The following is a 13,683-nucleotide window of genomic DNA, read 5'->3' as shown; positions in this document are numbered from 1 at the left end:
ACGATTGTTCCACAAATAAGGTGCAAGAAAACTTAAAGCTGATATATCTAACTCAGTAAAAACCAAAGGAACTTCCAGAGTTAACTATACCTGAGACTGGGTGTGGTCATATGTCTAAAGTTTAGTAATGATATTAGGTACAGTGGGACTTTTTGTAAAAGGGCTTCATAAATGAAAATATAGCAATGTATCAACCTACGTGACATCAAAGAAGGCCAACCGACTTCCTGGTAGAGAATGCTGTGATGAGTACTGACATTGCCACCTGTAATAAAGCTCAGTGCGCTATGAGAAACTGCATCTAACGACTTTAATGAAGTGGCAGGTCCGTTCATTTAGATGATGTCGCCATAGTCCAGGAACGAAAGGAACGTCGACTGAATAATCTGCATTCTACTATTTAGCGAGAGGCAGGACCTATTTCTATAGAAGAAGCCCATTTGTATTCTCAGCTTCTTAACTCATCAATATGCTTTTCAAAGGACAGATTTGCATCTATCCAGATGCTCGGATATTTAAAAGCACGGACACGATCAATATGGCCACCACCAATACATATGCTTAAATCAGTCTTATTTTCATGCGCTTTATTACAACATATACTTAGTTTTACCTGCATTCAGTACTAATTTCATGTCAATAAAGCTTTCCTGTAATACAATGAAGGCAGACTGTAGTTCAGAGCCTGGTCAACCGTGGGGGCAATAGCATACACAACAGTATCATCGGCATACAAGCGCAGGTTACATTTTTTTGACAGACAAGTTGATGTTGTTATTGTTAACAGCAAAAAGTACGACCAATTGCGGGACACCTTTCGTAATATCCAGGAAACCTGATTCAACACCATCAGCAGATATACAGTGCCTTCAGAAAGTATTCAGACCTCTTGACTTTTTCCACATTTTGTTACGTTACAGCCTTATTCTAAAAATTCTGAAATATCCTCCCAAAAAACTGAAATGTCACATTTTCTTAAGTATTCAGACCCTTTACTCAGTACTTTGTTGAAGCACCTTTGGCAGTGATTACAGACTCAAATCTTAGGTTTGATGCTACAATCAATCAATCAAATGTATTTATAAAGCCCTTTTTAAATCAGCCAATGTCACAAAGTGCTGTACAGAAACCCAGCCTTAAACCCCAAACAGCAAGCAATGCAGATGTAAAAGCATGGTGGCTTGGAAAAACTCCCTAGAAAGGCAAGAACGTAGGAAGAAACCTAGAGAGGAACCAGGCTCTGAGGGGTGGCCAGTCCTCTTCTGGCTGTGCCAGGTGGAGATTATAAGAGTACATGGCCATGTACAAGGCCAGATTGTTCTTCAAGATGATCACAGTGGTTGTAGAGGGTGCAACAGGTCAGTACCTCAGGAGTAAATGTCAGTTGGCTTTTCATAGCCGAGCATTCAGAGGTCGAGACAGAAGGTGCGGTAGAGGGAGAGAGAGAGTAGAAAACAGCAGGTCCGGGACAGGTAGCACGTCTGGTGAACTGGTCAGGGTTCCCTAGCCACAGGCAGAACAGTTTAAACTGGAGCAGCAGCACAGCCAGGTGGACTGGGGACAGCAAGGAGTCATCAGGCCAGGTAGTCCTGAGGCATGGTCCTAGGGCTCAGGTCCCCTGGGAGGGAGATAGGGAGAGAGAGAGAATTAGAGGGAGGATACTTACATTCACACAGGACACCAGATAAGACAGGAGAATTACACCAGATATACAGTAACTGACTGACCCTAGCCCCCGACACATAAACTACTGCAGCATAAATACTGGAGGCTGGAACAGGGGTGGGTCAGGGGACACTGTCTGCCCCGTCCGACAATACCCCGGACAGGGCCAACCAGGCAGGATATAACCCTACCCACTTTGCCAAAGCACAGCCCCCGCACCACTAGACGGATATTAACAGACCACCAACTTACTACCCTGACACAAGGCTGAGTACAGACCACGAAGATCTCCTCCAGCACACGAGCCTGGGGGGGGGTGCAAAACCGGACAGGAAGATCACGTCTGTGACTCAACCCACTCAAGTGACGCACCCCTACTAGGGACAGCATGGAAGAGCACTAGTAAGCCAGTGACTCAGCCCCCATAATAGGGTCAGAGGCAGAGAATCCCAGTGGAGAGAGGAGAGCCTGCTAGGCAGAGACAGCAAGGGCAGTTCGTCGCTCCAGTGCCTTGCCGTTCACCATCGCACCCCTGGGCCAGACTACACTCAATCATAGGACCTACTAAAGAAATGAGTCTTCAGTTTGGACTTGAAGGTCGAGACTGAGTCTGCATCTCTCACATGGATAGACAGATCATTCCACAAAAATGTAGCTCTATAGGAGAAAACCCTGCCTCCAGCTGTTTGCTTAGAAATTTTAGGGACAATAAGGAGGCCTGCGTTTTGTGACCGTAGGGTACATGTAGGTACTCATGGCATGACCAAACCGGAGATAGGTAGGAGCAAGCCCATGTAATGCTTTGTAGGTTAGCAGTAAAACCTTGAAATCAGCCCTGGCCTTAACAGGAAGTCAAATGTAGAGGCTAGCACTGGAGTCGTGTGTTTAAATTTGGGTTTTTTAGTCAGGATTCTAGCAGCCGTGTTTAGCACTAACTGAAATGTATTTAGTACTTTATCAGGGTAGCCGGAAAGTAGAGCATTGCAGTAGTCTAATCTAGACGTGACAAAAGCATCGATCAGCTTTTCTGCATAATTTTTTGACAAAAAGTTTCAGATTTTTGCAACGTTACGAAGATGAAAAAAAGCTGTCCTTGAAATATTCTTGATAAGAGAGAGAGATCAGTGTCGAGATTAACGCAGAGGTCCTTCACAGTTTTATTTGAGACGACTGTACAACAATTGTCAGATCCAACAGCAGATCTCTTTGTTTCTTGGGACCTAGAACAAGCATCTCTGTTTTGTCCAAGTTTAAAAGTAAAACATTTGCCACCATCCACTTCCTTATGTCTGAAACACAGGCTTCCAGGGAGGGCAATTTTGGGGCTTCACCATGTGTCATCGAAATGTAGTATCATGACTACTTTCATTAATCTGATGAGTGTTATTTATTTAATCCACTAACTATGTTTAATTGTCACCCGATTAAATTAATCATGTAACAATTAACTAATTAGGATTTGGGGTACCACAGAATAGGTTGTTTAAAGAGTTACCATCTCCCGGATTAAAGTATATACTGTATCTATTTCATCGATAAACAGTAATCTTATTAATCATTACCTCTTATCATATCATCATTCTGAACAGTCAACTTATTAATCCTTACCTCTTATCATATCATCATTCTGAACAGTCATATGATTAATCATTACCTCTTATCATATCATCATTCTGAACAGTCGTATGATTAATGATTAATCATTACCTCTTATCATATCATCATTCTGAACAGTCATATGATTAATCATTACCTCTTATCATATCATCATTCTGAACAGTCGTATGATTAATGATTAATCATTACCTCTTATCATATCATCATTCTGAACAGTCGTAACCTCGTGCATCTGCAAAAAACCCAGCCGTGCTCATGATTCAGCCCTACACAAATTGGTTAAATTGTTTAATTACTAGCTAACTAAATAATACCAGGATAATACACACTTGATTCATGAGAAATAAGTCCCTAGCGGACTGACACAATATGGCATTTTACCCAACAACATGGAGAGAGAGAGAGAGAGCAAAAGACACTTATCGTCAATACATTTCGGAATTATTTTCACATTAATCATATACAAACCCGCCGCCCGTTTGGAATAAGAAATCATGAATGTATTTGCGTGTGGGTGTCTTTGTCCGTCGTGTAGTCCTGAACAGAACTACAGAGTTCACCCTTCCATTATGCAAGATTAAATTAATATCCTCAGTTAGGTGGTTAACCGATTTTTGTACTCCAACATCCTTGGGTAGGTGGAGGGAGTCTGGAAGGGCATCTAGGAATCTTTGGGTCTGAGAATTTATATCACAGCATTTGATGATCCATGGTTGGGGTCTGAGTAGATTATTTGTTGCCATTGCAAACATAATAAAAAGGTGGTCTGATAGTCCAGGATTATGAGGAAAAACATTAATATCCACAACATTTATTCCATGGGAAAGAACTAGGTCCAGAGTATGACTGTGGCAATGAGTAGGTCCAGAGACATGTTGGACAAAACCCATTGAGTCGATGATGGCTCCGAAAGCCTTTTGGAGTGGGTCTGTGGACTTTTCCATGTGGATATTAAAGTCACCAAAAATGTGAATATTATCTGCCATGAATACAAGGTCCGAAAGGAATTCAGGGAACTCAGTGAGGAACGCTGTATATGGCCCAGGAGGCCTGTAAACAGTAGCTATAAAAGTGATTGAGTAAACTGCATAGATTTCATGACTAAAAGCTCAAAAGACGAAAACGCCGTCCTTTTTTTTTGTAAATTGGAATTTGCTGTCATAAATGTTTGCAACACCTTTAAGGAATGCGCGGGGGATATGGTCCCTAGTGTAACCAGGAGGAGAGGCCTCATTTAACACAGTAAATTCATCAGGCTTGAGCCATGTTTCAGTTAGGCCAATGAAATCAAGATTATGATCAGTGATTAGTTCATTGAAGTGATGGAATGGAAGTGAGGGATCTAACATTAAGTAGCCCTATTTTGAGATCTCTTTCAATAATGACAGGAATGGAGGAGGTCTTTATTCCAGTGAGATTCCTAAGGCAAACACCGTCATGTTTTGTTTTGCTCAACCTAGATAGAGGCATAGACAGGGTCTCAATGGGGATAGCTGAGCTGACTACACTGACTGGGCTAGTGGCAGACTCCACTAAGCTGGCAGGTTGGCTAACAGCCTGCTGGCTGACCTGCACCCTGTCTCATTGTGAAGTTAGAGGCCTGTCTATGTTCATAGATAAGATGAGAGCACCCCTCCAGCTAGGATGGAGTCCGTCACTCCTTAGCATGCCAGGCTTGGTCCTGTTTGTGGGTGAGTCCCAGAAAGAGGGCCAATTATCTACAAATTCTATATTTTGGGAGGTGCAGAAAACAGTTTTCAACTAGCGATTGAGTTGTGAGACTGCTGGAGAACTCATCACTCCTCCTACAAGCTTGGCACACCTGTATTTTGGGAGTGTCTGGAAGGTTCTCTCATCTCCACAGAGGAACTCTAGAGCTCTGTCAGTGACCATCAGGTTCTTGGTCACCACCCTGACCAAGGCCCTTCTCCCATGATTGCTCAGTTCAGCCAGGCGGCCAGCTCTGTGCCTCGGAGCTCTACGAACAATTCCCTCAACCTCATGGCTTGGTTTTTGCACTGACATGCACTGTCAACTGTGGGACCTTATATAGACAGCTCTGTGCCTTTCCAAATCATGTCCAGTCAGTTAAATTTACCACAGGTGACTCCAATCAAGTTGTAGAAATCTCAAGGATGATCAATTGATAGCAAAGGGTGTGAATTCTTACGTAAATAAGGTATTTCGGTTCTTAGCAAAAATTTTGAAAAACCTGTTTTCGCTTCGTCATTATGGGGTATTGTGTGTAGATTGCAGAGAAAAAAAACATTTAATCGATTTTAGAATAACACTGTAACATAACAAAATGTGCAAAAAGTCCAGGCCGAAGGTTGATTGAATTCAATCTGTCAAGTAATTTTTAAAACAATTACAATCAGCCTGGTCTTGGCCAATTGATGAAAGCCTATGAATTAGCAGTGAGTGATCAACAGTATCGAAAGCCTTTGACTGGTCAATGAAGAAGGCCGCGCAATGTTGCCTTTTATCCATACAGTTAACCACATAATTTATAACTACGGATGCAGCAGGGATAGTGCTATGACCTGGTCTAAAAGCCGACTGATGTACATTTAGAATACGTATTCAAAAATAAGATCTTAGCTGAGAATGAATCAAAGATTGAAATATTTTAGCTAGACAAGAACATTTAGAAATAGGTCAGTATAATAAGGGTCACCACCTTTGTGAAGGGTTAGTACAAGGGCCGCCTTCCAAACCAGTACCAGATATAATTGTCAGGTAAATCATATGGGTTAATGATTCAGCAATCAGGGTGGCAGAGAGCTCCAGAGAAAATGGATCAAGCATATCAGCTCCAGTGGATTTTTTTAATACATCAATTTCAAGCAAGTTATCTAGTACATCAAGGATAGTAAATTGTTGAAATGAAAACAAACAAACAGGTTAACCATCGAGTCAGCTAGAGGCTAGCAGAGGGAAGAGCATTCGATTGACTGACCAGTGTAATGTGTAATGGGTAGTGCAAGTGTATTGCCTAATGTAAAAACAGTGTTATGAACGCACAACGAAAGGCTTTAAAACATGTAAGACTGGCTGCGTTACAAGTGTTAGCAGTTTGGAGTTTTGTACTAAGATTTTTTTTAAATTCACCTAAGCGATAAAAAATAAAAAAAAACGTATACTGCAGCCTTCAAGCTGCTCCAATATATTGAATCCAATCACTGATAACGCAGTTGGTATATTGATATTAAGATGAAATGGTATTAATTGCAATGCAACAGCCGCATGCTGTAACGACTGCTGCAGTACGTCATGCTACGTGTCTGTGTGTACAGGTACCTGCGTCTGTCTGAGAGTAACATCAGAACTCTGCTCCAGCAGTGTAAGGACAGTGGCATCGATATGGACATCCATCCTCACATGAAAGACTCTGACATTGATATCAGCAAGCTATTCAAGGACTCTCGCTCTCCATCCCCGAGATGAGACACAGACACAGATAGACACACACAAATCATGAACACACACACGATAAATACATTCTTGTAAAGTTCAACGCGTACAGCCTCATAACTGTGATCTGTCCTTTATATCTCCAAAAACAAAATACTTGAAATGTGTTTTCTTTCTTTGCTGTGTCTAAAATAAAAACTATCCAAATGAATTTACAAATTCAACGAGTCAAGTCACAGGGGGGAAAAAACTAAACTTTACCAGAGATACTGTATATAATGACGAGATGGTCTTGTCTCCACCCTAACAATGAGAGTCGTTGAACCAAAGGCAGCTTATCGTGGTATTCCCACGTGGACAGATTTTGACAGGCGTGGACCTCTCGCTTCACCGCTTCCTCTGGCTTGACTCAAACCTAACGTGTAAGTGCATGGTAAAATGTGACAGAATATGCAGTGTTTCCATTAGGCCACTAGAGGAAGCTGGTGAAGCAGCAGAGTGGTGGATCATCACCTGTCGGTCTCTGTCTGTCGGTCTCCTCACATCGATAGACCATTTCCAGCCTGAGCAGCTCCCATTGGCCCATCTGGATGGTCATCTATTGGCATAATCACAAACTACAGGAAATGGGTTTTCTTTTCTATTCGAAAGCGATGTTAACAACCACACTTGTACATTTTTCTCATGTTCTTTAACTATCATCTCCTGGTATTTTGAGGTTCTTTGTTGTATATAGACATGTACAATCTAGCAATGATTATTTCAACAAATAAAGGGCAAACAAACTTCAGTTCAATTAATAGAGCTTTATTAAATCATACAGCAGATAAAAAACATTAAGGCAGACTAGCTGTGAGCAATAGTTGCATGATGGGATGTAATAATTCAATTCAAGGCTGATCTGTTAATATAAAAAATGTCACATTATAAAGCCAGACAGAAAACCAAAAGCTGCTGGTATGAACCCAAAGATGAAAACACCATACTTATTTCAGCTGGGTGTATTATGGCTGCTTTCGAGCTGTCCAAGCGATTCAATGCAATGATGGACAGGAACTGTGTGTGTGTGTGTGGCAGGTTTTGACTTTGCAGCTGGCCTATCTAAGGGGAAATCGCTCAGTTCTGCCTCCAGGACAAGAGTCATGACAAAAGTCAACCTGCGTGTGCGTATGTGTCTGTGTGTGCATGCATGCGTGCTGACAGGACTGTCTTTTATAAACATAGTTATGGGTAAGTCAGTAAAGTGCAGATATTTACCTTTTGAAGGTAGAAATCATTTCATTACAGTCTTTAAAATAAATAGCCTGCTGGTTGATCCTCCGCGGTTCTCTACTCTTACCTGACCAAATGAGTAGGGAAGAATCTGTGAACATCGTCACGTAGTTACTAGAGGTGAGGGACCTTTGTTTGAGTCAACGTTTCATTCCACCATGACTGATCTAAACATAATTTCAAAACAAATTCCAATGAATCAAACAAATAAAATCGATACATTTAAAAGGCCAATACATGCTGTAGGTAAGACATTTGGTTGTTTTCCCCCCAACTTAGGTAAGGAGCAATATGATTGCCTTCTTACATTAAGCTGAACTTGGATCCAGATGACAGACTCTTTCTCTGTGTCATGTAAGACAATGCCTGAGAAGGCAACATGGTTTGTCCCCTGGAGAGCCCATCCTCCAGAAACCTCTTACACTGACACAATAAAATAATAGCTAATTGGTTACGATATGTAAGGAGATACAAGCCCATTGGATGGAAGGATGAGCAGTTAACAGAAATGGGGTCACAAAAAGGACATAAAATCTCCAAAGTCAACCCCAGATCTGCCACTGGACCTACTATTGCAAACAGAGTCTGACTGTGGACTGCTTCTCTTGCAACACTGAAAAAGCAAATAGCAAACAAAAGTAAATAACGGATGGAACTTGGAAGTATCTAGAAGGCCGCATTACTAGTGTCATTGCTGAGGTGCTGTGCCATGACAAGGAAGTATATACTGTAGGCGTGTTATAGTGTAAGGGGTAAGGAAGAGAGACACAGGAAGTGGGTGAAAAGCAGGAAAAACCCTTCCCAGTCTTAGTCCACCACCCCAAAACCCCCACCCCACTGTCCTACTGGTCCAGAGAGTCCCAGAGCCCTTCACTCCATTTTCTTCGTCCATTCCATGTCATCACTCCGAGGCATGTGACCTGTCACTCTCTCTATCAACCTCTCCATCCTCCGCCAGAAGCCCACCTTGTCCAGAGGGTAGTTCAACCACCCTGAGAAAGAGAGGGACGGAATGGGGGAAGAAAGATGAAAAGAGAGCAAGGGTATTTGGAAGAAATACATTAGGCAAGTTAACAAAAGGAAGATATCAAATGAAACATGCACACATCCCCCACACCACACTGTGTTCCAGGCAGCAGCAGATACAGACGCTCTCAGAGGATCTTTGCTCCCTGCGGAGAGGAAGGAGATCTGGCTTTGGCACCAGAGTAATGCACACACTTACAGTTATAAATATGTACCGCGTCTCCACACACCATACATCACACAGGGCCTGCTGAACTCAAATACCTCACATCCACCCTGAGCCATGCTATAGAATCAGACACCCACTCCCAGGAGGGTTAGACATCAAATACGTTTTTAGCATTACACATACACGGGAAGGAATGGAGCGAACGCACGTGGTTGTACACACACACACACACACACACACACACACACACACACACACACACACACACACACACACACACACACACACACACACACACACACATTGAACACTTTATTTATTTGGATCCACAAAGATACTGGATGCAATGTAGGAATTGCCACACATACACACACAGATATACAGTATTGATAGAGAAATACACATTCAGGGATACAGTATATATAAGGACTGTGTGCACACACATCAAACAGCCTATAGAGATCCATACTGTACACACAGTACATACACATACAGTGAGGGCATACAGTGAGTGCTGTGCATGCATACAGAGTAGAGTGTGTTGTGCGTGCAGTGTGTCTGCGGTCCCTCTGGTGAACCTCTCTCTCCAAGAGGAGAGCAAAGCAGCTCCGTTTATTTATTTGATTTCTCCTCTCTCTCCCCATGCAGGCCTATTTGTTAGCACTGACAGCAGGTTAGCATTAAATATACATGGAGATTGTCAGCCACTGGCACACAAAGGCAGGCGGCAGGCCGCGGGGACCCAGGCAGGTGAGGTGGAGGAGTGGGGACAGAGCTGTGGTGCTCCCCTGTGGCCGCTCCCCCCCTCCACTCTACTCATCACAGCCCCCCACTGAGGTTAGGGACTATGAAGACGAGGGGAGGAGGGTGTCAGAAAGATTGTTCACACACACACACACGCACGCGTGAGCTCACACACAAACACCCCTCTGCACACACACACATCTGTTTTCCATAGGGAGGACAGGGTGACGCACAAGCATCCTCTCTCCAGTGCACTCTCTCAGACACACACTGAATACTCAATGTGGATCTCTTACTCGGGCCTATGCTTACAAACACACGCATAACCAAGCAGATTGCTTTTCCATGTTATTTATATCTACCACCCACAGATGGCAGCCATCTTGAATGGATGGACCTTTTAATGGAAGACACCATTTGAAAATTCTTCTTGATTTATCGGTTTAGCCGTTAGCTCACCCGTGTTTAGACGTTGTCATATGAACTTCTATGTTTTCTTCTAGTGGTAGGTCTAAGCGGGATAGCTTCTATGAGCATGGAATGGTGCATGATATTGCAGTGTTCTTGGTAGGTGGATCCCTGCAATTGACCTATACTGTTCCACACTGCACTGCTGTAGAGGTCACTAATGTTTGATCAGTGACAATTCCTCTGCAAATATGCAGTGGCTTACTGTTAGTAGTCATGGTGATGCTGTGGTTACAGTAGATGGTATGTCAGTAATGTGTTACAGTAGCCACGGTGATGGAGTAGTAACCAGTATGTCAGTACTGTAAAGCACAGTACTGTGTATTACCTGTGGCTATGCATTTTTAATAAGTATATTAGTTCAGTATTGTATAGTACCTCTTAAGTAATATACAGAGTAGTGTATCCGCTGAGTATACCAAACATTAGGAACACCTTCCTAATGTTAAGTTGCACCCCCCCTGTTCCCCTCAGAACAGGCTCAATTAGTCTGGGCATGGACTCTACAAGGTGTCGAAAGCGTTCCACAGGGATGCTGGCTCATGTTGACTCCAATGCCTCCCACAGTTGTGTCATGTTGGCTGGATGTCCTTCGGGTGGTGGACCATTCTTGATACAGGAAACTGTTGAGCGTGAAAAAGCCAGCAGAGTTGCAGTTCTTGACACAAACCTGTGCGCCTGGCACCTACTACCATACCCCATTCAAAGGCACATCAATATGTTGTCTTGCTCGTTCACCCTCTGAATGGCACAATCAATGTCTCAATTGTCACAAGGTTGAAACATCCTTCTTTGGCCTGTCTCCTCCCCTTCATCTACACTGATTGAAGTGACATCAATAAGGGATCATAGCTTTCGCCTGGATTCACCTGGTCAGTCTATGTCATGGAAAGAGCAGGTGTTCTTAATGTTTTGTATCCTCAGTGTAGTACCTGAAGTGATAAAGTAGTAGGCGGTATGTCAGTACAGTATTGTACAGTACCTGTGGTGATGCAGTAGTAGGTCTCGTGAGGGGACACGTGGTGGATGCGGTGGTGTTTCCGTGGTAACACCAGGTGACAGTCCTGTAGCAGCGTCACCCAGCGGGGAAGACCAAAGTAGGAGTGAGACCACTTATGGATCTGATTGGTCAACGTCACGAAGACTGCAAGTGCAAACACAAAGCACTGCCAGGGGTAGGTCTCTGCTAGGGCATCTGAGAGAGAGGGATTTGTTGTTAAGGGAGAGAATTGTGACATTCATTGAAAATGACAAGGTGGTTTCAGTACATGAAGCATCTTCACATGTAAATGAGTTTATACTATTTATACTGCCCAATTTGTACTATTTAAGGTATTCACTTGCAAGTATGAAACAGTACCAGATTATCAGCATATTTTGGAGAACCAGTGTTGGTGAGATGACTAGAAAGGCTATAAAGTTGTGGTGAAGTCTGGTTTGTTTGGTTCCAATCTCACACTGGTCTTGCATGTTTCTCCATGTCCCCCTCTCCACTCACCCTGACACTCAGCGAGCAGCAGACATGATAGGTGTGGATGTCACCCTGTCCCCTCGCAAGGCTTACCTGCCCTCCGCCCCGTCTTTGTCTCCTCTTACTGTGACACGGCTCATGACAGGGTCAGTGACCTCCGGCTCGTTCCGAGCCACCCTGAAGCCCTGACATCATGTCTCTCGTAAAACACATCACCCTGTCATGGTCTGAGAGTAACCCGCGTCTGTCTATCTGTCTACAGCTCCTACTCCACATTGTGTCACACACACATACTTTATGGATGAGACCTTGTTCAGGTTGTAATGCATGGGTGTGTGTGTCCATCCCCTCTCTCTCTCACCTGGCTGGTACATCAGGAATTTGTAGGCCATATGTGCCAGGGGCAGTATTGTAAGCATGCAGTTGTCCCCATTGGTCTCTATGAAGTCATGTCGAGTGATGGCTGTGGGGTCAATGTGGTGTTCCCGGAATGGGCGGATGAATGCCTGGAGAAAAAGAGAACAAGATAGAGGAGGAGGGGAGGTAGTTAGAGGAATATCATTATGATAATTCACTTACATCTGAATATTCAGTGTAATCCAATCATGTAAGACACAAGGTAAGATGGGCTATCAATTGCAGTCACAGACAGAGGTCTACCTAGTCTGTACCTCCTCATTATCTGAGGGGCAACAAAATACCAAAGATTTCCCAAAACAATAAAATGGTCATCAGGTGTTGTTACTGGTTCAAATCCGGGTCGAAGGGCCATGGCAAATATTGGAACTTGTGCTAGGTTGGTAGGAGTAGCTTTCACAGTGCTGTGTCCATTAAAACACAGTGCTGTGTCCATTAAAACACAGTGCTGTGTCCATTAAAACACAGTGCTGTGTCCATTAAAACACAGTGTTGTGTCCATTAAAACACAGTGCTGTGTCCATTAAAACACAGTGCTGTGTCCATTAAAACACAGTGTTGTGTCCATTAAAACACAGTGTTGTGTCCATTAAAACACAGTGCTGTGTCCATTAAAACACAGTGCTGTGTCCATTAAAACACAGTGCTGTGTCCATTAAAACACAGTGCTGTGTCCATTAAAACACAGTGTTGTGTCCATTAAAACACAGTGCTGTGTCCATTAAAACACAGTGCTGTGTCCATTAAAACACAGTGCTGTGTCCATTAAAACACAGTGCTGTGTCCATTAAAACACAGTGTTGTGTCCATTAAAACACAGTGCTGTGTCCATTAAAACACAGTGCTGTGTCCATTAAAACACAGTGTTGTGTACATTAAAACACAGTGCTGTGTCCATTAAAACACAGTGCTGTGTCCATTAAAACACAGTGTTGTGTCCATTAAAACACAGTGTTGTGTCCATTAAAACACAGTGTTGTGTCCATTAAAACACAGTGTTGTGTCCATTAAAACACAGTGTTGTGTCCATTAAAACACAGTGTTGTGTCCATTAAAACACAGTGTTGTGTCCATTAAAACACAGTGCTGTGTCCATTAAAACATAGGGAAGAGATGCTGAAGGATGTAAGGATTGGAAGCTATATTATGTAAGTCGTCAGGGGGTGTGTTATGGTTGGGAATGGGATTTTTTACATAAATCCTAAACCCTGGAGCGAGACATGATAACCTGTGTTCGAGCAAGGATTCCAAAACTTTTTTGGCCCATGTCCCCATTTTCATATCTGAAAATTCTCACGACCCCAACCATGTGAAGAAAATATGTCATTAACAGTCAGTGTTGACTTGTTTATTTGGGGCTATGGCCGTCTATTGCAAAACATTCTAACAGTATTTCTGATTGTATTCTCAACTCACCATC

At 43.0% G+C, this 13,683-nt stretch overlaps 1 protein-coding gene across 1 annotated transcript in view; it reads right to left on the bottom strand.

Annotated features, from left to right (window-relative positions):
* Positions 1-7,487: 7,487 nt before the first annotated feature.
* si:ch211-212o1.2 (uncharacterized protein LOC492735 homolog) overlaps positions 7,488-13,683 on the bottom strand; it is a 32,396-nt gene continuing 26,200 nt past the window's right edge. Inside the window, exons 5-7 of the mRNA XM_042301491.1 lie at positions 12,208-12,352; positions 11,358-11,570; positions 7,488-8,960 (exon numbers count right to left, since the gene is read on the bottom strand). Coding sequence (XP_042157425.1) covers positions 8,839-8,960; positions 11,358-11,570; positions 12,208-12,352 — 480 coding nt within the window. The 3' untranslated portion in view covers positions 7,488-8,838. The remainder of the gene's footprint in view (positions 8,961-11,357; positions 11,571-12,207; positions 12,353-13,683) is intronic.

The sequence above is a fragment of the Oncorhynchus tshawytscha genome, linkage group LG19, assembly GCF_018296145.1.
Source record: "Oncorhynchus tshawytscha isolate Ot180627B linkage group LG19, Otsh_v2.0, whole genome shotgun sequence".
NCBI lineage: Eukaryota > Metazoa > Chordata > Actinopteri > Salmoniformes > Salmonidae > Oncorhynchus > Oncorhynchus tshawytscha.
Note: the sequence above shows the minus strand (reverse complement) of the source record. Positions and strands in the feature narration are given on the sequence as shown.